The sequence below is a fragment of the Chenopodium album genome, chromosome 25, assembly GCF_948465745.1.
Source record: "Chenopodium album chromosome 25, dcCheAlbu1.1, whole genome shotgun sequence".
NCBI classification, from domain to species: domain Eukaryota; kingdom Viridiplantae; phylum Streptophyta; class Magnoliopsida; order Caryophyllales; family Amaranthaceae; genus Chenopodium; species Chenopodium album.
The window spans coordinates 5,354,472-5,381,606 of NC_137858.1; the positions used below are offsets into that span (position 1 = coordinate 5,354,472).

The window sequence follows — 27,135 nt, forward strand, 5'->3', positions numbered from 1 at the left end:
TTGTAAATCAATAGTCACATTAACGTGGTTACAAAAACATACAAAAATTGTCACCAATACAAGGATACTAAGGGCCGCGTCTGATTGACTGAATTGAGCCGAACTGAACTGAACTTATTGGAGTTGAAATGAACTGAATATTTTATGAGAGAAGAAAATTAAGAACTGAACTGAACCTATTAGAGCTGAACTGAACTGAAAATAATCTGAAAAAAAAGGCTCTAAATTAGTAAAAGCCAATGATTTTTACCTCAAATTCTCCCCTCCCCCTCCTTACCCCAAATCAACCCTCTTGAGTCTTGAAACATTATGGAAAAATTGATTGCTCCTTTTTCTTAGCTAGAGTATCTTTTGTGCACACGCACATCTAGGTGCATTTGTTTTAGATGAACACAAAGTTACTATTGCTCATTGGATGTACTTAACTTTAACAACACTTGAATGAATAATATTCCTCATTATTGACTTTTTTCGATACGTTTGCAACATGCAGTGGAAATCAATGAACATAAGAGATCCTCCAGACAACAATCTTGTACAATGCTACTTTGATGCAACAATAAATCACCAGTTCACCGCTTGTCAAACAATTTAAAAACAGTCTTCTTACATAAAACACACATGACAATGTCGCAAACTTCACCCCACCAATTTTATCGTATAATCACCACATATTTAGTATTTCCTACCATTGTACAATTTCGTATTATCAGTAAGTAATTTTTGCATAGTTTGCACACTTCATGATCATAGTAATAGGCTAAAAGTTGTCAAAGATTAAAACTGTCATTAATCAGAATTCAATAATCAGTCAAGCGTTCCAAATCAAACAGATCTGGTCCAACATTACCTCAAATCATGCGATAATTATGAGGAAATTATCATAAAAAAAATAGTTATAAATCTGTATTCATCCAAATGGCACAGGTCAGAGAGCCACACTCAGACACTCAGTCATTATTTTTCTTTTTGGGCCAGACACATGATCTAGAGACCTTCTTTAATGGATTTGATTTCTACCTACCATTCATTACTGGATGAAACTGACAACATTGTACACCAATTAAAGGGTCCTTCATATAAAGAGTTGCCAACCCCTGTGACTCAGGATTTAAAAGAAAAAAGAAAAGAAAAATCAATTACAGTTTGAAAGTTCCAGCCCAAAATTAATATCCTTGAAACATCAGTACAATTGTAAACAAAGTGGTCTTAAATTGAGAAATGAATGGGGCCACACTATTAAGTGTTTATGGGTAATACTACATTATTAGCAAGTTACTGTGCATTTACATTTGAGCCTGCTACTCTGCAAGGCAGCTGGGGGCCTGTCTACTGTCAATTTTAAAGAATGATGCACCCTTTACATCAATTGCCTTGCAATCTCTGAATAGGCCATTCGCCATAGCCATTTTATTCTTCATAAGTACTCCGTATCTCACAAAAAAAAACCCTCAAATTCCATCGAGCAATTCATAAAGTAGTAACAAATAACTACAAATACAAATCAAACTTCATCCGAACTCCAAAACCTTCCATTTTCCCATTTGCAACTAATACATTATTCTAGTCAAAAGCTGAATTTCTTACATTGAAGATGGGAACCAATAGATACACTGACAGCATAACTGAGTTGTACACATTATTATGACAAGATCATCTAAAAGGAGGTCTGCAGAGTACCAACTCTATCACGGGGAATCAGCCGCAATTCAGATCCATGCTTGAGGAAGACATTACCTAAACATTCAAATGTTAATATAAGTTAATCATCATTAACACAATTTGTGCTTGATAAATTCTTCTTAGCAGTATTCTAAGCATCCACCAATTCTTCTGCATGATGAGTTCAGCACAATTCCAAAATTTGGCTAATTAATACTAAACCATGCATATGCACTCAAACAAAATGGAAAGAAGAGGAAGATAGTGAGAAACTGAGAATGCAGCAGTGGAAGCTAGACATAAAAAAGCTTAAAAAATCTTCAAAAGTGATAAAATTATACACAATAAAACCACAAAGACCATCCTCTCTGCTAAATTTGTTTCACAACAAGTTCTCAAGCTTAACATAATTAGAGTCTAAATGAATGCCAGGTTCAAGATTAAATCAGCACTAACCAGCGTGCTAATGTACTAACAAACAGTTCAAAATAACAACAGTCCATGCTCTATAATGAAATTCAAGTCTTCACCAAAGCATTGTGTATTAACCTTACATTCAATTTTTGAATTTAATTTTATAATTTAAAAAATGGATGAGAAGATAAGACATAATTAGCCACTGAGACTTATTTTCTTGAAAATCAATGCTAAAATGCACAAGAAAAGATGGACGGAAGAATAAACTACAAATACATGCGTCAATGAGGATTGAAGAGATAACAGAAAAACATCCAGACAACTAAATCAGATTCGACTCCCTACAATACTACCATCAATTTTGATGCCGAAATGTCATATAGCCACAGCCACACTGTGACTAAGGTAGACATAATGTAACAGATATTAAATATTTCAACTGCCAAGCAAAAGAAGAAGCCTTGAAAAAGAGTATTAATTGTCACAAAGGCTTTCAGTAGGTAGGCAACTTCTAATAAATTGACAAACTTTCTTTACCTGCACTTTGCTGAGGATTGATACCAACACCATCTGTGTTTTAAAAAGAAAAAAAATGATAGATAATTAGTAGAATGCAAATTTCAAATCAAAGAACAATATATTTTAGATTGCTTGTTCAGGAGATAAGTTCTAACTTCGAAGATATTAGCCCTGTAATAAGTTTGTTCATTCTGATACGGAGTAATGAAAACCAATATGTTGGAACCTAGTTAAACAAATACATGTTTCCTTTTGCATCCAAATGCATCTCAACTAATGAACTTCCAGAATCCAGAGTAAAGCTGAATTTTTAAAAATAATATACAAGTATATGATTCTGTATCTTATGTCCCTCCTAAGAAATATAAATCAAGTAATAAGTAGATACACCACTAACAACCTCGTCTAGAGAATATTAAAAATATGCCTGAACCACCATAACCGTATGTTTTAATATAGCAAGGTATACAAGTTCTGAAGTCAATGCATAAACCATGAAGCTCTCCAAAAGTTCAGACAGCAGGGAAGAAAAGTTGGTATCATGGTAACCAGTGAGGCAATAAACATAGGAGAGTGGTTATTTTTGTTGAATTCACATATCAAAAACAAGCACTAGAGAAGAATTTGACCTCATGTGCCAAATCTCTCTCCCCCTCTCTACTATGGATTATCCCAAAACAATTTCATTTTATAATTTTCTTTGGAGCTTATTAAGCATGAAAATCACCCCACTAGCTAAAGAGAGTTCATCACATTTGATAGGTACAAAATACATGGAAAGCTTTGTCCTTGGGAATCATGATTTATTAATAATTTTAAATGCTTTATGTAATCCTATATGCCTGCCAAATAAAAAGGAATTGCAGGATTCATAATCTAATACAGTTTTTATTAATTTATCCCTGGCTCTTAATCTTTCTTGTTCGGCTGATAACGCAAAGATGAATATACCAGAGCAGTAGACATTCCGGAACAAATGAAGATGCCACAAAATGGATACGAAAATAAAGAAAAGAAATGAAATGATGTATGTTTGGATGCACAAGTTGATACATGTTCATCCCTGAATGCCACAAATATCACAAATTGCATTGATCCTTTCCCAGCATGCCTCTAAAACTAATTAAGACTTATATATAAACAAAAATTTCCTGAATTGGTCGTTTCCAATGTTATAATGCGCAAGTAATGTTTATAACTCTCATCTATCCAACTAATCCATCAACTGCATCAGGGAAGTAATAATTGGAGATGGCAAGAAAAACCTAATTTAATCTGTTTCCAAACAATTATGTTAGCATCATCCTAAAAACTCACCCAATTACGAAAATTGTGTAATTCAAATCGAAAGAAGCAGAAAAATCAGAAAAGAAAGATCTAAAAGAGTTGAATTGGCGAATAAAAAAGAAAGAAATACCATTAGTGATGATAGCGCTGGTCTGAGGAGGGACCTTAAATTCCTCGGCGGCGAATTTGAGGACGGCGGTGAAAGGGGCAGCTTCCGGCACGCTAAAACTGTTTATATTATGATTGGATTAATAACATCTCTAAACTTACAAATTTTGATTAGAATCTGAATCGAAATCAAATGAGATAGATGAAATTACACTTTGAAAGGAAGCTTTGGATCGGAAGTCAGTGTTATCTTGAAGGACACCTTGCCCCCTCCTCCTCCTTCTGCTCCACTCGCCATTGTTTTCGCTGAATTGAGACCTTCTTCCTTACCCGATCAATCAAATAAATTCTCTGCGTTTCAATTAAGCTTACTTTTCCAATTTTGTAACTCTTTATTATCTTTTGCAGCCCATTATCCTGCACTTGCGCCACTCTTCTTTTTTTCCCACTTAAGGCCCAATTTCAATTCCCACATTTGACTTTAGACATATGGAGTCAATATTGGTTTACTTTAATTTAGACCTTGATAATCATGTTCCCAAACCAAAATTATTGAAATCTTATGCTATAAATGTACAAGAATGATAAATTTCATACAATTAAATTTTTAAGATCGTTTAAAATTTAAATTATTTTCATGAGCTGACCTAGAATGGTGGTGTCATGGACTATGGCTATATTATTTTTTAATGACTCATAAGGTGAGAACAGATAGTACCATTGTCTAGAACAATACGAAGATTAATATTGCATTATAGTAATATTGCATTGCATATTAATGTTATGCTGTATATTATAGGAAAAAGGAAATACTCCGTATTATTTTTTTAGATAGATTTTTCTGGTAAAATTTCTTCATTATATATACCACATAAATATTAATATCAACAAAATGAGATATAACCTCAAATACATAAAATGCGTGTTTATTCATCGACTCTGGTTTCATGTTGATACATTGATATTCAAACAAATTATTTTCCATGTACAAGTACAAACCTCCTTCCTCCTTCATTCCAACAAAAATAAAAAGCACAAAAAATTACAATGTATAAATCCAAGTTCAAAAGGATTGGAGCAAAGGGAATTATTTTACAAGATAATCATTAAATACTCCGCAAAGTTACAAGGAATAGTAGAGCAAACATGAAAGACCACCATTTATTGAGATGTGAGTCCATCCTTGTAGAACCGCTACAAATTAGTTTATCGTCATGGTACGTGCACGCCCGCTTTGACCTACACATACATAATTAAGCCAGATCAAATCCAAAGTTAGAAATTAATCAAACACAATTGATAAAGTCAAAAAGAGATTAAAAACAAATAAAAGGTACTAACTTGGAAGAACAGAAAGTGATGATGTAATCGGTGCCAGTACAGGTAAAAATGCTGGTAGGATCATCATAAGCATAACTATAAGAAGTAGGGCAAGCTTGCTTGAACAACTTTGAATAATATGTAGGATGGCAAACCGATGGACCGCCGTAAAGTCCCCTACAACAATACTCATCGGTGTCAAACACGTCACAAGCACTCCGGCAAGCCACCGTCTTGCTACGATCACCAGGAGCTTTGACAGACAGCTCCTTGGGACAATTCTTTCTAAGGTCTTGATTGCACCCAGCAGTTGTACAGTTACCTGCCCCGTGTAACGGTTTTATTGACACTGGTATGTTAAACCCATCCACCAAGCTGACGTCATAGAAGTCTGTTTTTGCCAGGGTGAACTCCGCTAAGGTTGCGGGTGGCTTACCGGCGGCAGCACATTTTAAAGATGTGCCGCACGCACCAGTGACGCATGTGCCATTTCCACTTTGATCGAAGTTGCACCCAGTCCGAGCCCAAATTCGACCTGACCATCCAATGGGAGCAGTGAAGACCCTTGACTGGCCTTGCTTTAAGGGAAAGCCTCCTCCCTCGAAGCTGTCGCCTGGTATTATTGCTGGCCATATCGTCTCTCTACAATCGTTTGTGAGTGTGAACACTCTAGACGCTTCTGATATCCTCCATCTCCCTGCATTAATAAGTAATTGCATTATTGATTATATCTCGTAACTTACATTAAGGTCATTAACGTACAACAAAGAATAATTACCTATAGAAAGAAGAAAGCAAATGATAAAGACAAAAGATGTGAGTGAAATTGGATTTGTCTGCATGATTAATCGGGATGAGATGGATAATAAAAGAGATGGATGAAATTGCGGAAGGAAAACTGGTGGTTGATTTAAAGGACTGCATTGCAAAGCATGTAGGAGAAAATAATGAATTAGGAGGAATGCGTGAGACAAAGAGGAATAATAAGAATATGCATTCCCTGACTTTTGCAACAACATTTGGTTGATTCGTTGTCCAGACCTAACCTAGCCTCCAAGTTCTCTTCCATCTTTTTCATTCATCTATCAGAGTTGTTTTACACAAAGGATCTTTTTACATTAAGCCATGATGAGATCGATATACCCTACTTAATTGTACTAGTACCATAATGTAAAGTCTTTTTTCTTTCTTAACAAACTAGTGAAGATTCCAATTCAATGGTTTAAAGCATTCATTAATTCGTTTACAATTAACAATGGAGTACTATGTACGTATTGTCTCACATAGCTAGACAATACACAATAGGAGATTACTAGTAAATTTATACACCACACTTTTTTTTTTTTTTTTTTGAACAACCACACACTTTGTAGTTAAGCTATTTAAAATGCTTGATTTTTTTGCTAATTGGCCTGATCAACACATACGAAGTATATCTAATCTCTTTAGCTTTGGTATAGTGGTTCAAACAATTATTAATTTATGCACCCGATCGAATTACATAAAGGTTAAATTCAAAGAATAGAAAGACTAAACTCAAATAACAAAAAATGCTAAAAAATAAAATTAATTTATTCGTTTAATTTTTTGGGTAATCACATGCTAAATCCAATTGCTTATTAGATTTAACATGGTCAGATTGATATCCTAGTGCATATGTTTTCATTTCATAGGAAATGCTAGCTACAAGATGTTATTAGCTAAATTATGTTAATTAATTTCTGCTTCCTTAATCAAGGTCAAGTAAATAAGAGTATTTATTTTTGTACCATGATGATTTTTCCAATCAATATAAACAATAATTCCATCTTATTCCAAATGTTAAATATGTGAAGGAGAGAAAAGACTCTCAATTATTTTTTACTTGTATATATGCAAAGAGAGTAGAAACTCAATCTTTAGCATTAGGTTTGAAGAGCAAATTAAAAGAGCTTAACGTTAATATATAACAAGGTACAACGAGTATAACAAGGTACAACGAGTGGGGAGGGGAAATTATTTCAATTATTATCCATGAGGTACGTCATCAGATCATAAGGAATCCTTCATACAAAGTAGGGTTATTATATAATGGTACATTACAGACAATTAAAATACTTCATACATACATATATTATATAATTATGTAACCGATAAGAGTGATACCACTGATACGTATGGTATGTAAGTCACATTTGAGTACATATGGTTCACATTTCATTGGAAAATTTGATATTATACATTATTTACAAAGTGATTGTACTGTTGATGTTTCAACAAAAAAAAAAAAAAAGCAGAATTAAAGTTACAAAATGACATTACTAATTATCCAAAAGCTGAATTTTACAGGGTATTCCACAAAGTTACTAGGAATACTAGAGCAACGGCGAGTGACAGCCATCTACTGAGCAATGATTTTAATCCCATAGATCCGTTACTGCAAATCAGTTTGTTGTTATGGTATGTACACACAGGCTGAGACCTGTACAAATAAAAGACAAATATACAACCTCAAATCCAAGCAAAAAATATAACTATGATTAGTCAAAATTATAATTAATTATACGGAGCATTATTGAACAAAAGAATTGGACATATAAGTATATATGTACCTGGAAGAACAGAATGTAACAACATAATCAGTACCAGAACAGGTAAAAATGCTGGTAGGATCATCATAAGCATAACTATAAGAAGTAGGACATGCTTGTTTGAATAACTTCGAATAATAATTAGGATGGCATGTAACCGGATTCCCATAAACACCCCTACAACAATAATCATCCGTGTTGAAAACGTCGCAAGCACTCCGGCATGCGACCGTCTCCCCGTGATCAGGGGACTTAACAGAAAGCTCCTTGGGGCAGTTCTTCCTGAGGTCATCATCACACCCTGCAATCGTACAATTCCCTACACCGTTTAGGGGCTTCACTGCCATGGGGATGTTAAACCCGTCGACAAGGCTCACGTCGTAGAAGTCTACTTTAGCTAGTGTAAACTCTGCTAAGGTTGCTGGTGGCTTCCCTGCAGCACCACATTTGAGGGATGTGCCGCATGCACCAGTGAGGCAGGTGCCGTTGCCATCTCGATCAAAGTCACAACCAGTTCGGCCCCATATTCGGCCTGACCATCCTACGGGAGCGTTTAATACCATGGATTGGCCGGGTTTTAAGGTGAATCCTCCTCCTTGGAAGCTTTGGCCAGGGGTTACAGCAGGCCATATGGTCTCTTTACAATCGTTTTTGATGGTGAATATTCTTGCTGCTTCTGTTTTTATCCAGCTTCCTAGATTTATATTAACATAATATTTGAATTATATTGTACGTACATTGATGTCTGCAAATAGTCAATCAAGTGATTAAAAATAGATATCGAAAATCAATTAATCATACATACCTTGAGAAATAAGGAAGAAAATAAAGACAAAAAATGAAATTGGTGTAGTGTCCATAATATCCTACAGTTGGAATTGATTTATGTCTAAAATTCATGGGTTGATTGATTTATAACATGAATGTACGGCAATGATAAAGAAGTTAGGAATACGTGAATAGTGGAAACATCCATCTAATCTAATCTAAATTCAAAAGGCAAGACTATCCTATTAGCTTTATGCAGAGCAGCCCTGTTGATTAATTAATCAAAGTATGCGTTAAAAGTAATTAAATTAGGGTGATTCTTTGAAAGCAAGTTGTGTTTGGTTCTATTCTTGCTTGCTTTCAGAAAAGCTCATGTGATGCTGTTAATTAATGCAGGGATCTCTTCACAACATGATATTTGGACCGCCCTTCATCAATATGCTTTGGGCTGGGCTTTTTAGTAGTGTACTCGTAAATAGAATAGTATAATTGGGCTTGATTATATGGCCCAAATTAATCAGTCAATACACCAAAGAGTCTACTGTACTTATTCTGGATTCGATTTCTTAGGTTCATTCCACACACATCCAGTCTTTTACTAGGCTTTATGATCCTTCCAAACCAAAAAGAAGGTTAAACTTTAGAGAGTTAATTATGATGACACAAACTACGTATTGTCAAACATATGTCCACGATTGATCAATATGATACAACTATCTATGTATTCAGAATCAGTACAACAACATGCGCTATTGATTTAGGGTAGTGTTGCAATATTTGTAGTATGGGTGAACTGGCCGAATGATAAAACCAACACATACACATCTCTAAATCTCTAATATTGGATTCGAGTAATAACAAGTTTGAATGATGTTCAATAGTCTCTTCTAAAATAGGCTACTGTTTAGCAAATAATACATACCATATGCCAATAAGAAAAATCCAATTGTGACGATTCTAGAGGTAAAGATGAGATTGATGTTGGAAAAATGGTAGTTGATAGAGGTGGATGTGAGGCAAAAGTTAGCCAAAAATGAAGACGATTACTATTATGATTGATGATTTGATGTGGTGATAAATGATAACTCTCCAAGCATAAAATACCAAATCTCGTTATCTCCTGCATAGTGTGACATATATTATACAGTTAGTTGAAGTTTAGCCTTGGCTACTTCCTGATGTCTGAAGCTTGTAATCAATTTAGTAAACTACAGCTTATTGTTTCTGGTATCAAGTTATTAAGTAATGATTATGCATTTCCCACCGCGCACCCGCACAAAGTATAGAGAAATCATCAATCTATCTATAAATCTATAAATAAATAAAGTAGACGAGCTAGCTAAGCTAGGGAGCAACCAAATGTTCTTTCAGGTTGTGGAAAGGGCTCTTCAACATCTATCATCCTTTAATTTGGCCTTCATTAAACAATCTCACCGATTTATGTAGATTAACATCGATCTTATATACACTAATTATTACGGAGATTAGTTGCATAGCCTGGCCCTAGACTACATAATTAGCCCTTTCTTCTCTTTTATTGTAAAGTCAGCCAGTTGGCACACGTGTGATGCTAATCATGATAAGCACCAAGCCCACCCCTCTTAATCATTTCTTCCATTCTTTAAATCAATATTAACCTCTAACTTCATCATTAATCTCCCCCTTGATCATTTTTACAAGTATTATTTTATGGTTTATTACCATAATACGAACTCCATATAGTCAATAAAAACGATAAAATGTCAGTTTACAATTTAGAGGATATCAATACAACAAATTAAAGCACAAATTATAGAATGTATGAAAAAAGAAATTTGAACTTTACTTTAATAATTTGCTAAAAAAAGGTATTCGTATTACATCTTTTAACTTTTAAAATTTTAAAAATTATACAAGTATTAGATTTTAAGCGTGTTCAACACAATTGAGATATATCATTATATCCTATATGTATTGGCGTATTGGTGTTGGACACGATATCTTGAATGAGTTGCATTAGTTGGAGGGTGTTTTCATCTTTGTAGTAGTTGTAAGCTTGAATATGATTAGTTATAAAAGTAAATGTAATATGAAGTTGAATACTGATTAAATAATAAAGATAAAAATAGTACATGGGGATTGATAGCTTAAAGCGGCGTGATAGTGAGATAGACATCCCGCTCGTGGGGTTGCATGCTAGAGTGACCCAAACAGAGAACCTGAATAAGAGGAAAAGGAAATAAAAAAGAAAAAGAAATGAATTGAAAATTGAAAAATGAAAAAAAAGAAAAAAAAAAGATGTTGGTTGGATGGCCACGGCTAGCTAGCAAGAGAGTGTGTGCGTGGGAGATGGGGACAAAACTATATCACCTACCAATTAAATGAGAGCGATGATCCCATACATTCATACATACATATATACATGGCAAACAAACACCTTTTTTAAATAATAACCAGTGAGTAGCCCGGACGTTGTCCCGGGATACTACTTTTGTAGTTGTGCAAGTGCTAATTCGTAAGAGCATTTAATAGTGTGTATGTAGTATGTATATTCAATACTTTCATGGTATAATACTATTTAGTGTGAAACATTAAAGCATAACCAACAATTTGCCTAGATGGTTAAGTAATAACATTTCTTCAAAGTGGTCAAGGGTTCGAACCTTTTCATCCATATATATTTTTTTTAATATAGTTGAGGCAACATGAAGTATTGTTGGTAATGCAGATGATGTGGCACATTGAGGAATTGAGTGGATGACGTGGCGTAATAAGGAGTTGAGTGAGTGACGTGGCGTAGTGAGGGGGTCTACGTGGCGTAGAGACGTTTTTAGGAACGCCTTTTAATATATTATTATTTATAATTATAATCGAGGAAACTTGAAGTGAGCAAAATTAAAAGCCTATTCAGTTCAGCTTAATTTTAATTTAGTTCAGTTTAGCTTCAATCAGTTCAGTTCAGCTCCTAATTTCCTTCTCTCATAAAATATTCATTTCAGTTCAGTTCAATTCAGTTCAGCTTAGCTTAGCTTAGCTCCAATCAATTCAGTTCAGTTCAGTTCAATTCAGCTCAATTCTGTAGATGTGAACAGGCCCTAAAGCAATTGAGCGAGCTAATCATTGCTCCCCTCTAATAAGAGTCCTTTTAAGAAGCTGCTCCTTTCGCATTCATTTCTAAGCTACAATGACTACTACTTAAGTCAAGTCCTCCTACTCCTTCCTACCTTACCTTAGCTTACTATATATAATCTACTACTTATTATTTATTAACATACATACAAGTGCTCAATTTCATTTGTGTGAGACAACTAAACTTAACTCTATTTTGATACCAGTATATATTTACAGAAACTTATAGTAAACTTATGGCTTCTGAGAAGGTGGAGACGGTGGTAGCTGGGAACTACGTCGAAATGGAGAGAGAAGAAGGTCCGGAAGAGTCTTGTTCCATTAAGACCAAGCTTTCCAACTTTTTATGGCACGGTGGCTCTGTTTATGATGCATGGTTTAGCTGTTCTTCCAACCAGGTACTTATTATTTTAGCTTGTGTTATTATTCCCATCAATTAAACACTATGCACTGCACAAATATATACTAATTACTACTACTACTACTATACCACTGCATCAGGTTGCACAAGTACTACTTACACTACCATACTCATTCTCACAACTTGGGATGTTATCTGGAATACTCTTCCAACTCTTCTACGGTTTGATGGGTAGCTGGACTGCTTACCTTATCAGTTTACTCTACGTCGAGTACAGAACCAGAAAAGAGAGAGATAAAGTTGATTTTAGGAACCATGTTATTCAGGTTTCTTTTTTATAACTTTTATGATATGATACAGAGGTATACTTTTGATCTATTCTCTTTTTGCTACCTAATTTGACATTATGTCGAATGATTGAATGAATGCAGTGGTTTGAAGTTCTTGATGGATTACTTGGGAAACATTGGAGAAATATTGGCCTATTCTTCAATTGCACTTTCCTTTTATTTGGATCTGTCATTCAGCTTATTGCTTGTGCTAGGTGAGTCTGCTCCTTGCTTTACTTTACTCAATTATAATAAAACATATACAATCCATTTATATGGTGATTATGATTATATGTTGATATGATTAAAAAAAAATGTGCAGCAATATATACTACATAAATGATAGCCTGGACAAGAGAACATGGACATATATATTTGGTGCCTGCTGTGCAACGACAGTGTTCATACCATCATTCCACAATTACAGAATATGGTCATTTCTAGGCCTTATCATGACTACATATACTGCCTGGTATCTCACCATCGCGTCTCTCCTCCATGGCCAGGTATTTATATTCTCAATTTTCTTAATTTTAAACCTACAGCTTGAGGTTACATAATTTTTCTGCAGTCCTGCCGCGAGCTGACCTGAATTTTATTATGTTCTGTTTTTGTTAAAAAAATGATAATCTAAGGTAGACGGAGTAAAGCACTCTGGCCCTGCCAAGCTGGTTCTCTACTTCACGGGTGCTACCAACATTCTCTACACTTTTGGTGGCCATGCGGTCACTGTGTAAGTTTTTATGATTATCTTTTTCCTTTCTTTAATCATTGTCATCGCCGCCAATTAAATATTTTATAATTTTGCAATCAACTTGGTTAAAATAGGAAGATGTTTGATTAAAATGTGTGGCATTACTAATTCAAACTATGCTATCATGACTGAATGCAGAGAAATAATGCATGCAATGTGGAAGCCACAAAAGTTCAAGTTGATATATTTATTGGCAACATTGTATGTGTTAACTCTGACCCTGCCATCAGCAAGTGCAGTGTATTGGGCATTTGGAGACATGCTACTAGATCATTCCAATGCCTTCTCTTTACTTCCTAGGACTGGTTTTAGGGACACTGCTATTGTCCTCATGTTAATACATCAGGTTTGATCATTAGATCAGTAATACTGTATGTTAAATCATCTTTGGCATAACAACATGCAATTAATTAATTGAGATTTGGTATGTGCATGTGGTGCAGTTCATAACATTCGGATTTGCTTGCACTCCTCTATATTTCGTGTGGGAGAAATTCTTAGGCGTGCATGAAACAAAAAGCATTATGAAGCGGTCATTGGCGAGGCTTCCGGTTGTGATCCCAATATGGTTTTTAGCCATTGTTTTCCCTTTCTTCGGACCAATCAATTCAACAGTTGGATCACTATTGGTTAGTTTCACAGTGTACATAATTCCGGCCATGGCTCATATGATTACTTTTGCACCAGCAGCCGCTCGTGAGGTAAATCATTATGTACTGAATAAATGTTATGTTCGTTGTTTATAATAATATGAATTCAAGTATTAAGTTAATTAATAAGTAAAATGTTCAAAATTGAACAGAATGCAGTGGAGAGACCGCCATCATTCCTAGGAGGGTGGGCAGGAATGTACAGCATGAACATATTCGTAGTGGTATGGGTGTTTGTGGTAGGGTTTGGGCTTGGTGGGTGGGCCAGCATGATGAATTTCATACAGCAAGTTAACACATTTGGCCTTTTTGCCAAGTGCTATCAATGCCCTCCTCATAAGCCCAAGCTTTGAACTTATGCTTTTTTCTTTTTTTAATTTTTTTTTTCTTTTTTTTTTTCTTCTAGGGAGCTAAGCAAGCAAAACCTGTTGATCATTATATACTCCGTACGTAATACATAGAGTGTGTAAAGTTTGGCTTTTTTTTTTTTTTCCTTCTCTTATTTTAATGAGCAAGGTTGTTTAAACCTTTTTGTATTTCCGTGAGTTAATTGATAAGATATGTAAACTTGGTTTTTCATGGAATTTTGTACTTCATATATTAACACTTTTTGGCATGGATAGATCTGGTGTGTTTTGTGAACGTGAAATAATCATATTTTTAAGCAATTGTATATTTAAATATTTCGTATATAAAGAGAACATCATATGCACCTACCCCAAGAAATTACAAAGTGGATTCCGGTATTTTTATTTGAGCCAATCATATTTTATTGTCTATTTTCTCTATTCTAATAGTTGTATTATTTATCTTACGGTCTCCAATATACTCGTATTACAACAATGAATATACGACAAATGTTAATATTTTGCAAACATACATTAAGATAAGGCTAATAAAATATCATATGCATGATTATTTTCTCTTGTATATCAATCAAAATTTATGATAATAAAATATTGAACTTAGCTTTAAGTCTTTAACCTTTATACGACCTTTAAAGTGGAAAGGTGCAACTATTAGTGAACGGAAAATGTATATATATAAACTATGTAAATTCAAGCAATAAAGGTATGTAAAAACTTCATGAAGTATTTATTAAAATTGCATGTATTAAAAAAATAAATAATATATAGTGACTATATATGAATAAGTTATTAAGAACATGTATGCGGTTGTTCTTATATATACATAGAGCGGTGATATTGAAACTTATACTTTGGATGTACCAGTTAGTATATGCTTTACCAAACATCGAGAACATATATATATATATATATATACACATATATAACTTAACCCACGACAAAAATCGTAACTAAATAAATTTATTATTTTTAGCATCAGTACAATAATTTATCCTAGATTAACCAATTAATTTAAAACAGTTTAGCTTGGGGTTTGAAAAATATTATAGTTAGAGTACAGAAAATGATGCACAAAGTTGTCGAATGTTGAATGATTTAGAAAGGCGTAGCAATCAAGGTAAGGTAAAGGAAGTCAGATGGAAATTGCGAGCAGCCATGCATGTAACATGCAATGTCTGTGTGTGTCTGATTAAAAAAGAATTGAAGAAGAAAAAACTAACGCAAAAATCCAAGTGATTTTACCTAAACTTTATGGCCTATATATACAGTGCAGACATACGGTTATGGTGGTCCTTTGATTTAGTTCCATTTATAGCAACTTCATACATACCTTATCACTTACCCTCCTTCTCCTTGTCTATTCCTACTTTGTGTTTTTATCTCCTGGATTTTGCCTAACGACAAACTATATTTTACACTAACAACTAACTTCATTTAAACGACTTTTCCATCTTTCTTAATTTTATACATTAAGATTTTTTACTTTTCAAAATATGAAATTACGTATAAGTATTTTCAGGATGATCCTATGGTAGTCATTCTTGCTTTAAAATGACTATCATTGTACCGTACTAATTTTATATTGGCTGATTTTTTTAAAATGTCAAAATTATTTATAAATCATTTCAAATAGTTGCACTAACTAATTGCATGTTGGAATACTAGTTGATGATGATTAAACTGACCGAAGGAGATGATGTTGTGGAAAAGCAATACATGGTCAGTTGGTCACATTATGGAGCAATGGAGGTATATCTTGTTACAAACAAATTAATACAAAGTACTTGTTAATTACTTAATATCTACTCATTTGACAATCTTTAAACAATTTTGTAGATAAAAATGTATTAGTTTTGTATATTATTATATGTACGTATTACTTTATTAGTTTAGTCATCCACTCGTCCTCTCTTTTCTATCTTTTTTAGAGTACGCCAATTATTACTCTGTATCAATTTCTATGGCTAATACTCAATAAAATCAGATCAAATAAAACTTGTAGCAACAATTATCGATCTTCACATTGCACATACATAAGTGTGAATCTACGTACATTAACATTGGTGATTGCGAAAGAAGGTAATGGAGCTTTAACGACTTAATTAGGACAACACGTACAATGACTTTAAAAGAAGCGAGAAAAGACCATTTTATCCACCCTTGCTTATGGCTAGTAATCTCCCATAGATATCAATCTTACAAATTACAATCCTATCATTATACTTTTTCCAATCAAGATGAGATGACACTTTGAATTCAGAGATAGATCGATGCCAGAATAAACATGTGAGAGAAATCAAAAGAAATCTGTTTATAAAGAAGGCAACCCCATCAGGATAAAGGAAACGGATATAAAGCAAACTATATTAGGTTCGTTTGACATGAGAGTAATTATTGATGCAGAAATGTCAGCATTCTATCAATTTCATCAATAATCAGTGGAAACTGGAAAGGAAACTTTTTACGAAGGGTCTGTTCATATTTACTGAACTGAGCTGAACTGAATTGAACTTATTAGAGTTGAACTGAACTGAACTGATTGGAGTTGAACTGAACTGAATTGAACTGAACTGAGCTAAAATGAATATTTTATGAAAGAGGAAAATCGGGAGTTGAACTGAACTGAACTGAACTGATTGGAGTTGCACTGAACTGAACTGAACTTATTGGAGCTGAACTGAACTGTCCCTAAGTACTTTTTTTTTACATGTACTAATTTTCTTAAGCGGAAAATTAAATTATTAGGAGCAACAAGTATTTTTCTTCAGTTCATCATTCATCCGCTTTTATTTACTCGTAATATACCACTTTGACATATACTTTAAAGAAAATATTAGATTGGATATACGGACAAATTATTCATTTCGTTTACCTTTTCCAAGTACGGAGTAAACAAAATAGAGTTTGTATATACAGAGTGTTCTACTACAATACTATTTGCCTATTTGATAAGTGGCCAAAAAATAATGGTGAGGAAAATAAATTTGTATGTAAATTTGTAAAGAGAATCAAGGTTAACTCTCATGGTAATGTTAACTCACCTCAAGTTAACCATATTTTCTGTAAAAAAAATACATTCCCACTGGTTATTGATGGTAATGAAAAAGTATAAAGAATACACTTCCTTAAAGATGAAGTCGTATTATTGTGGGGATTACAATGAGAATTTTCTTTCTAATTTACATTTAAAACTTATTCGCATTACCACCAATTATTACCAGCTATAAAATTGACATAGTAGTACTTTGTATATGATCTAGAAGCTAAGTAAACTTCAAATTAATCATATTATCACCGTTGACATATCATTACGAATATTACGATAATTTAATTCATAAGCTAAATCAGTAAATTGTGAACGTTACACCTTCCTTCCATAGTTCGTTACTCGTTAGACAAGTGAAGTGTCGTTGTCAACGTAAAAAAGAGCCTAGCTTTATTTTATTAGTGACAGGGCGAACCACTTTCAAGTGTTCGAATATCACATGTCTTCATCTGATTATTAAGCTTTGATGCTTTTTACTGACTGTCACATTCCATGTCCATTAAGTTTATTTTTTATCACCCAAAAAACTAAACAAGTTTATACCATATAAAAAATTAAAAATAAAAATACTTAGCACAAATTAGATAGTTTGATAACACTGTGTACATTGCAATTAATTGTAACTTGGATTAGTTGGATAGGAGCATATATATGTGCACGAAAATCTGTTTAACTAGTGATAAAAATGTAAATAAATAAACAATTATTCTATTATAAATTAACCCTACCAATATTAATTAATTATGAAAATGTCATAATGACTAGGCAAATTTGTTATTTTTATACGATTTTGACATTGATAAACAAGTTTTGTTTATAATTGTGATAAAATAAGCCTTCCTTATTAATTAAGACGGGGAAAGTACTTGTATATGTTAGTTACTCCCTAGGATATAACCTATGGAAAATAAATAAAAGGAGCTAATGGTTTCAACGCAACATGGCAAATCACGTAAAACGCTAAACAACCCAAACTGAATTGTTGCTACTAGTGGAGTAGTAGATGAAATGGATTTTGAAATTATTAAGGTTCAGTTGCATAACACTAAAAAGACATGGGCTTAATAAACCCTGGCCCAACATTAGATTTTAGAGATGACATGAAGCAAGTTATGGGCAACTTACAGATTGGATTTTAGAGTCAAATTAAATATAATATGGACATATTTCTACCAAACTAAATAGGTAGTCAGTCAGGCCTAACCATGAACATCATTGTGCTGTAAATTTAGCCATGAAGTTCGCACCAATTAATTAAGAGTGAGTTCAAACAGTGAAGACCCTTACTCCCAACCAGCATCATTCTTAGTCATATACGTACTCTGGGGAAAAAAAAAAAGGAAATTAACACAACAAAGCTGACTGAAAATACATGAAATTTAACTTAAACACACAAGCGCAACATGATGTAATACTCACATCAGCCCCGGCCCTGAGCATAGGCAAGAGGTGCGACAGCCTAGGGCCCAGGGCTGGTAGGGGCCCATAAATCTCAGATTATAAGCTCTATAAGTAATAAAACATTCATAATTTTGAAAAATTTAATGTAGCGCAGCGGAATAAAGCAGGCAAGATAGTGCTACCCCTCAAAGAAGGTGCAGGGATCGAGCCCTCCTGTTAATCTCTTTTTTCTTTTTGCATTGACAACTTTTCCCCACTCCCATGTCATTCTTTATTTAATTCTTTGGTGACCTATATGTACCTTGTTTTGTTCATTTTATTTAATTTTATTTAATTGATATTTTCTTATACTCATCCCGTCATCCGTAAATAATATTGACATTTTTATTAGTTTTATATTTCATATTAAGAACTCTCCTTTTAGATTGTATTTTTCCACCAAAAAAAATTAAATTAGTTGTGAGATTATAGCTTATGAAGTATTACATAGTAATCATACTAATATTTCTCTTTTTTTTTTCAACAACAAACTAACTACCTATTTGGCTATTTGTGAAATTGAATTAAATTTATAAATATTACTCCCTTGTTTTTTAATAAGTGCTACATTAGTACTTTTGCACTATTCACTTGCTCTCTACTCTCTTTGACTAATGATTGTGAATTTGTGATACGTATATATGATATACAAAATTCAAAAGTTGCATATAATACGAATTGAATCGTAGGTAATAGAACACTTATAAAAAGAATGGAGAAACTATTACGCTAAATTGCCAAATTTTTTTTTTTTATCATAAGGGCCCCTAATATCTTACTTTGCCTAGGGCCCATAAAATGTCAAGAACGGGCCTGACTCACATAATCTAAGGATTAATCTTAACAATTATGGCACGATGTATAACTAGTGGCCGGGCTATCCTCAAGGCACAAGGAATTCAATGTCTGATTTACATCCTATTACAGATACTTAGTATCTTAAAACATGATTGCTTTACATAATTTTTCACTTGCAACATTGTATGATTTACATCATGTTTTTACTCTCTTAAACCGTAGAACGTCATGATCTCTCCAAATGCCAACAAAATATGGACTATATATAGTATATATATATATGCAGTATCATTCAAGAATTTTACTAATCGGAGTATTGTTACAAATGATGGATTAAAAGACGGATAAGAATATGTACTAGAATAACAAAGCGCAAAAGTGGAAGAAGACGAGACCCATTTAACCTATACAGTTATTACAGTGAGTAGAATGACTGCAAATACAATACGAGTAGCATGTCTTTGAAGAAATTAAAGAAAGAGATCAACTGGAACAATCCCTGGCAAAATGACCTTCCTCTCCGCAGTTGAAGCAGTCCACTCTCCCTTTCCTCCCACCACCACGGCCACGACCACGACCACGACCACGACCACGAGAGCCATTAAATCCCCGACCCCGTCCAGGCTCAGCATCAGCGTCAGCATGAGCATGAGCAGGAGGAGCATAGCAATCCCTAGCAAAATGACCCAATCTGCCACAGTTATAACACTCCACAACACCAGTGCGACGGCGTCTTCCTAGAGGGACCACGTCGATAGCTCTGCTTCTGCCATCTTCGGCGAGGTCCAGCTGAAACTCTACCCGTTGACCGTCGTAAAGGGTACGAAATCCGTCGAATTTGATGGAAGTCTGATGGACGAAGAGATCTTCCAACTCGGAAGGTGTATCTGTTGTATCACTGATGTCGGGGGTAATGAACCCGAACCCTTTCCAGCCATTGAACCACTTAACCGTTCCTCTAAACCTCTTGCTTCCTTCTGCCATTCTTTCTTTCTTTCTTTCTAACTTATTAACAAATGGTTGCTATTGAATCTCTTTGTAAATTGATTAATTAATTAAGTGGACTTATTATATGAGATCATGATTGAGACACCTCTCTTGGCCCTGTTTGGAAGGACGAGCCCATGAATTGATCACACAATCAGATATTTAGATTCACTCACCCTTAGCTATACTCTCAAACCTTATCATATTTTTGTGTCTTTTAGAGTCCATATAGAGGCTCAAACAAGTATAACATCGGCTACTTCAACTCAATAGTCTACTTACTACGTACCGTGTAGTATGTTGAAAGTTGAAACTAGAATGACCTTAACCAATTAATCTAATGGACATCTATCTATACGACTATACCCTTAGCTTTTACGAGTCTTATTTTGATATAATTATACTTTCTACATAAGAATACTGGAGTGTGTACAACACAATTTTTGTTTTTTAACATTTAACAGAAGAGTAACTAGTGACGACGTGAAGTTTTAATGGCTGATATCTACCCCTACTCGAGGCAAAGCATGCAAGCCACTTAATTGATTGAATTCCCATTTACTAGATAGCCACAAGAACCATTATACTATTCCTTACTTTTCAAATACATACAGTAAACATGTATCAGTGGCTCCAAAAAATTCAAATTAGGACCACCATAAATCTGAGTGGTTACAAAAATTCATAGGAAGTACTCTTACATATTCAGTGGTGCAAAAATTCATATAAATCTTAGCGGTGCCAAAATTCAAATATATTAAAATTAGACTTTTGCATGTCAATCCTTCAATATGGTCCTTTTTATGTTTTAACATTTTTTTTGTGTGTGTGAACTTAAAATTTGAACTAAATTTGTCTAAACTTATAAAATAATTTAAAATAAGATTAAATAAACACAACCTTAGGTCCTTAGGGCTTGGGTGATACCTCGAGTTATACATTAACTTCATAATTAAATTCCTTAATTATATTTAATTTTAATAAAATGACATGTAATATACTATAGCTTAGTGGCTAGCAATATAGTTTTAATACTATTATAGTGCCCATGCAATGCACGGATTTACCAATAATATATATTGGGATTTTTGTAATTTTTTTTTAGTTTACAATATTCATAAGTTCAATTTAATTGACCTTAATTATGCTAACAACTCCTATAAAGACTCTAACAACCTAATAAGAACATAAATTACCAAAATAATATGTACTTATTTTAAATTAATTACCTAAATAATAGCTACTATATATCTGTTTAAAATTAAATAGCATTTGAGCGGGAAATTTTTTAATGAAATAGTGCCACGTGTACAATTTTGAAAAAAGATGACATCAACGGTTGCTAGTTTAGTACGAAGTATTAATTATAGATTATAGATACTTGAGGTCTTAAGTTCAAACCTTGTCCAATCCATATTTTTAAGTACATAAAATGAAATACTTGATTAATTGAGGGAGGTCTATGTCATGTGACACCTAAACTTATTTAGGAACGTCTTTTAATATATACGAAGTAGTATATTGCTCACAATATAAAATTATTCCCAACATGTTGAAGGTCAAATAAAATCATTTTAATGATTCTTTCAAAAAAAAAATCATTTTAATGATTTGTATATGTACATTTTTTATTATCAAATTATTGATATGATCAAAAGTCATTTTCAAAAGATTTTGGACCAATTGAAGAATACTCTTTTCATATCATAATAATTGACATATTTTGACTTTTTCACTATTCATTTTATTACTTTAACTATAACTTTTGAGTGATGTATTACGCATGAAAATCAACTTTTGAGTAATTAGTCTTTTTTATATTTGGGTTTAAAAGTTATGGTCAACTATTAAAAAGAATAAAGTGGTGATTGAGACTGCACTTGATAGGGAAGACCCGTGTTCAATCCCCACAATAATAATTGGGAGGGACTGAAATCTAACCACCCAGAATTAATCCCGAATCTGGATTAGCCCAAAGGGTAACCGTTAATTTTTAAATGATACCCATAGCCATACCCGATAACAAATAATTGGAACGGGTATCCGAACCATTATGGTTATCGGATCGGGTACCCTAATTTTCAGAACGATTACGAATCGGTTTTTCAGGTTTTTGGTTTTTCGAGTAGTTTTGCTCAGCCCTACAATGCGGTGCATAGATTGAACACCCCTAATTAGTAATTAGGGGGCCTAGCCGCCTAGGTGCAACTGTGTAAAAGTAAAAGGAAAAAAGAGGGTAATAGACTAATAGTCACCCGTCAATGTGGGTTGGCAAAAATCCCATATGAGACAGAACTCATGCCTCACGGGGTTGGCTGGATTGGTGTTGGATGCAGGAGTACTTTTCTCTCTCTCGTTGGATTCCTGTCATCCTCCTTGTTTAATTTTCTCTGTCATCAACACAACTTTACCTTCTTCCTCTCCTGTAACGGAGCGTATACATTCAGCTTCAAGAGTTACTTGCAATTCTATGGTAAACTTCCTCTCTTTCTTTCTTGCTTAATTTCTTGCGCACCCCCTTTTTTGCTTCTCTCTATTATTTGATTTACCATTCCTATTATTCAATTAGTTTTAATTGATTGTAATCTTTACTGTTGGATTTTTAACTTTTTAATAGGTTTTGTAAATTAATTGTTGAGGGGTGTACGCGTGTTAGTTTTGGGTGTATCCTGAGTTTTCGATTTTTGCCTTGTTAATGGAGGACATATTTTCCATTTTGTCTTTATTTCCCTTTTCCAACTCCTCATATGTTATCACCTCAACTATAAAGTTATTTTTTGTGACTTATAAAATCAATCATTACTAAACTTTTTAATTTGCCTCAACTACCTATATTGTCAATTTCTTTCTTTCTAATCATCAATTGTAATACGGAGTTTGAGCTTTACTTACCATTTACCAATACTCATGTCACAATGTCACATCATTTAGATTAGATTAGGGAAGTATATAAGAATCTAATTAGTAGCTTATACTATTATTTAATTAATCAGAATAACTTATGCATTTGTCGCTTTCTTCTTGTATCATGTATGTTTATTGTTTTCATCTGACCATTATAACTAATAACAGATACTTATAACATTAAATTATGCTACCTGCGTCATGATTATTAGATGATTTCCAGCAGATTACTCGTGTCACCTCATTTAGATTATATTAGGGAAGTATATAAGAACCTAATTAGTATTATACTATTATATGATTAATCAGAATAACATGAATTTGTCACTTTCTTCTTGGAGTCTATTATCGCTTAAAAGTCGTACATGTATGATGTATGTTTATTGTTTTCAACTGACCATTATAACTAATAAGTAATAACAGATACTTATAACATTAAATTATGCTACCTGCTTCATGATTATTAGATGATTTCCAGCAGATTAATGCTATAGAATGACTATCTAATCTTGTCATCTCTATTGTTCTTCTTTTTGTCTGTTTTACATCTTCATGATTATACCATAATATCATACTGATAATGCACTATTACTAAATTATGAGAAAACAAGTTGGGGTTGATATTAAACCTTGTTTGCACATTTCTTCCTGCTACTAGTGAAGCTATCTACGGACCAATGGCTGCCGTTGAACCTGACCAGATCAGTGCAGAACATGTAACTACCGATTCACAAGCAACGCATAGTGCTTCTCTGGAACGAACTGTCAGTTCCAGTTCGTCGGTTGGAGGCCTTTCTTTTAGTTTGCCTGCTGGATTTAACTCGCATTCAAATGATAATCGTTCTCCATTAGAACTTGGAGACCAGGCACCTGATGTTTACAGACATCAGTTGGCTAGTGGTCTCCGATTGTCTGTTGAAAATGCTGCAGAAAATGGACCTGGAAACCAGTTGACGCGTGGTGGTTCAATAGCTCGAGCAAGCAGCAGTGGTGCCTCACTGCGAAGATTATTTAGCCTGTCAGGTGCTTCTCGCTCTCATCTGGACGAGGATGTAGAAAGCGAATCTGTTTCATTGGCTGGGGATATTGGAGATAGGATTTATAGCAGAAGAGGAAGTCAGAGGGAGAGCATCCATTCATCCATGGAGCAAGGGATCGCTTTTCCAAATGCAGAAGCATTATTGTATTCAAATGGCTTTTGGTCTCAGAATCATACCACAAACACCATATCTCCAGTATCACCCTTGGTGTCTGAAATCATAACTCCACCCTCCACAAGTGCTCTCTTGCACAATAAACAAGTAAGCTCGCGTTTAGATATAGGCTACCCCTTTTTGCTTGAATCATTGTTTATTGTGAGTGGTTCCTTTGCTTCAACTTCATGCTGTGCATTATTTGACTACAGGAGGAGAAGAAGGAGCTGTCGCCATTTTTTGAATATTGTGCTTACCTCATACATTTGTCTGTCTTTGGAATTCTTGGGGTAAGAGCTTTTATCATCATCCATGATTTTCTTGCAGTAAGAAGAATTTTAAGCAGTTGTTCTGTGTTTCTCAAATCTTACCGTGTAATGACTTCAGGCTTTTGCAAGTTGGGGTTGTATCTTGAGTCTTCACTTAGCAATATCTGATCTTGCAGGTCCTTACCAGGTTTCTACTACAGAAACTGTTTGGCTCTAGTGTTATAGGTGTGACGAGTGACAAGACCATCCTATATCTTGATCTACCATCTAACATGGTATTATTCTTTTTCTAATCGAATTGCCTTACATGATAGACCATGCCTTACATGATAGACCATCCTTTCGATTCAATTCGCTAGATGTGTAGAATTGAAGAAGTAACCAACTTTCAGGCGTGCAAGCTCCTTAGGAGAAGATTCTAATTTACTCTTCTATGCATCTTGAAATTTTCTAAACAAATGTTTCTCTAAATTTGGTTCTCTTGCCTCTACAAACAAAGACAATAGGACTGGTTATGTTTTCTTACAGAACTTTGGGCATCTTGCAGGTGGGTTCATTTTTAATGGGATGGTTTGGTGTAGTTTTCAAAGGCAAGATATCACACATGTCAGATCACCTTGCCGTTGGACTTTCCACTGGTTATCTAGGAAGCCTTACCACCTTCAGTGGTTGGAATCAGAAAATGCTCGATCTTAGCGTCAATGGGCATTGGGTATTCGCAGTACTTGGCTTTCTTGTAGGTAATTGTTTTTTATGGCAATGTTGTCATTGGGTTTTGTTACTTGTGAGTTGTGATCTTTGTGATATATTAACTATGGCCATGGCTTTGTTAAGTGTAATTTTTGTTTATAAATATTTTTTCAGTAAGTCCATTGAAAGTTTCATCATCTATGATCTCAGTATATCCTCACCTTTTGTTACTTTCAGGGTTGTTTCTTGCTGCTTATTCTATTATTATTGGAATTGAGACAGCTAAGGGTTTTAGGTGGCTTCTTGAAAGGACTGGAAATAGTTCAAGCTTCAGCAAGTTGAGGGTGAATAACCTTAAGAGTCACTTGATAGTACTATCACTATTGATGTTGGTGTGGGTTGGTTTGTGGACCACAAGTGGGATCTTGGAGAACAAAGAATTTAAAAATGGCGGCAGTGGTGCTCAACTTTGGTTGGGATGCCTTGTCGGTCCTTTCGGGGTTTGGTTGAGGTGGTGGCTTGCTCGATTCAATGGACGTGGACTGGGGAAAGCAGGAAGGTGGAAATGGATCCCATTTGGGACATTGGCTGCTAATGTGTCTGCGGCATGTGTGATGGCAGCTCTTGCTACTGTGAAAAAGGCGGTAAGATGCTTACTTTGCATGTTTTTTTTCTATTTGCTCATATGATTATAATAGTGGGCTTGGTTGATGTGCGTTTTAGGCTTATTGCAGGCAATCGTGGTTGCTTTTAATATGCTCAAAATTAGATACGTGGTTGCCTCATTAGATGTTTGTTAGCATCAATTGCCTCATTGCTTAATCTCTTAATCCATTTTGATATTTTGTGGCTGCTCTTGATCCTTGGCTAAACACTTGCAATCTTGCACACCTTTGTTGTTGAATTTGAGTTTTTGAACTTTTCAGTTTAGATGTTGAAAAATAGAAGTATGTGCTCAATGCTTTATAAGTATTGCTAAGCTTTATTGGTAATCCTTAAGCTGAGTATCTGAAAGTTTTGTGTAATTGGTGTAGGTCAATACAAAGGATTGTGACACAGTTTCCTCAGGGATACAATTTGGCCTCTTGGGATGCCTAAGTACTGTCTCCACATTCATGGCCGAATATAATGCAATGAGAGAGAGCAGTCGTCCTTGGAGGGCATACGTGTATGCATTGATCACCCTCCTGATATCATTTGGCTTAGGAACCTTGATATACTCAGTACCGGTGTGGACATTGGGGTACAATTAAAGCCTGAGATTATTTAGCATTTTTGAAATTTAAGTACATCACGAAAATACACAATAGTTGGTGCTAGTTTCATGTTGGTTAGGCAAGTTTCATCTTAGCTGATGCATATATATAGTTGAATTTTTTGTAACATGGAAGTGTATATATGGTTATATACAAAATAATACATCAGAACTCTGATTATCAGCTATAAGTCTTCTGTATATGAGATCAAGACACAGAACATGTTCTGATGTACTACGTATTAAAATTGACAAGAGAAAATAAAATTGCTTTATTTATGATCCTTTCTAATTACTGTCAGCAGTTTACTTTGAATTAGTTCCATTGACAG

The 27,135-nt window shown here is 34.2% G+C and overlaps 5 protein-coding genes and 1 pseudogene across 6 annotated transcripts; 2 read left to right on the forward strand and 4 right to left on the reverse strand.

The window, feature by feature from the left end:
- Window positions 1–1,369: 1,369 nt before the first annotated feature.
- Window positions 1,370–4,366, reverse strand: LOC145614187 (uncharacterized). The gene is made up of 4 exons (XM_081669199.1): window positions 4,206–4,366; window positions 4,016–4,113; window positions 2,617–2,649; window positions 1,370–1,737 (listed from the first exon to the last, which is right to left on the reverse strand). Exons 1-4 carry the CDS (start codon window positions 4,289–4,291, stop codon window positions 1,658–1,660), a joined length of 297 nt encoding a protein of 98 aa, XP_081525325.1. The 5' UTR covers window positions 4,292–4,366; the 3' UTR covers window positions 1,370–1,657.
- Window positions 4,367–4,919: 553 nt separating this feature from the next.
- On the reverse strand, window positions 4,920–6,219 carry LOC145615660 (pathogenesis-related thaumatin-like protein 3.5). The gene is made up of 3 exons (XM_081670725.1): window positions 6,092–6,219; window positions 5,335–6,010; window positions 4,920–5,232 (listed from the first exon to the last, which is right to left on the reverse strand). The coding sequence occupies exons 1-3, from the start codon at window positions 6,153–6,155 to the stop codon at window positions 5,100–5,102; spliced, it is 873 nt and encodes a 290-aa protein (XP_081526851.1). The 5' UTR covers window positions 6,156–6,219; the 3' UTR covers window positions 4,920–5,099.
- Window positions 6,220–7,864: 1,645 nt separating this feature from the next.
- LOC145613539 (pathogenesis-related thaumatin-like protein 3.5 pseudogene) lies at window positions 7,865–8,766 on the reverse strand (annotated as a pseudogene). The gene is made up of 2 exons (XR_014106983.1): window positions 8,689–8,766; window positions 7,865–8,577 (listed from the first exon to the last, which is right to left on the reverse strand). The product of XR_014106983.1 is annotated as a pathogenesis-related thaumatin-like protein 3.5 pseudogene (transcript).
- A 3,064-nt stretch (window positions 8,767–11,830) lies between these two features.
- Window positions 11,831–14,469, forward strand: LOC145613432 (auxin transporter-like protein 3). Its single transcript, XM_081668533.1, has 8 exons — window positions 11,831–12,157; window positions 12,261–12,446; window positions 12,552–12,664; window positions 12,772–12,955; window positions 13,085–13,182; window positions 13,342–13,549; window positions 13,647–13,904; window positions 14,006–14,469. Exons 1-8 carry the CDS (start codon window positions 11,996–11,998, stop codon window positions 14,204–14,206), a joined length of 1,410 nt encoding a protein of 469 aa, XP_081524659.1. The 5' UTR covers window positions 11,831–11,995; the 3' UTR covers window positions 14,207–14,469.
- Window positions 14,470–19,782: 5,313 nt separating this feature from the next.
- Window positions 19,783–20,869, reverse strand: LOC145614923 (cold shock protein 2-like). The gene has a single exon (XM_081669998.1). The coding sequence runs from the start codon at window positions 20,487–20,489 to the stop codon at window positions 19,989–19,991; it is 501 nt and encodes a 166-aa protein (XP_081526124.1). The 5' UTR covers window positions 20,490–20,869; the 3' UTR covers window positions 19,783–19,988.
- A 1,891-nt stretch (window positions 20,870–22,760) lies between these two features.
- Window positions 22,761–27,082, forward strand: LOC145615211 (uncharacterized). The gene is made up of 7 exons (XM_081670279.1): window positions 22,761–22,965; window positions 24,055–24,697; window positions 24,802–24,879; window positions 25,035–25,133; window positions 25,406–25,598; window positions 25,786–26,192; window positions 26,583–27,082. The coding sequence occupies exons 2-7, from the start codon at window positions 24,074–24,076 to the stop codon at window positions 26,799–26,801; spliced, it is 1,620 nt and encodes a 539-aa protein (XP_081526405.1). The 5' UTR covers window positions 22,761–22,965; window positions 24,055–24,073; the 3' UTR covers window positions 26,802–27,082.
- Window positions 27,083–27,135: the final 53 nt, after the last annotated feature.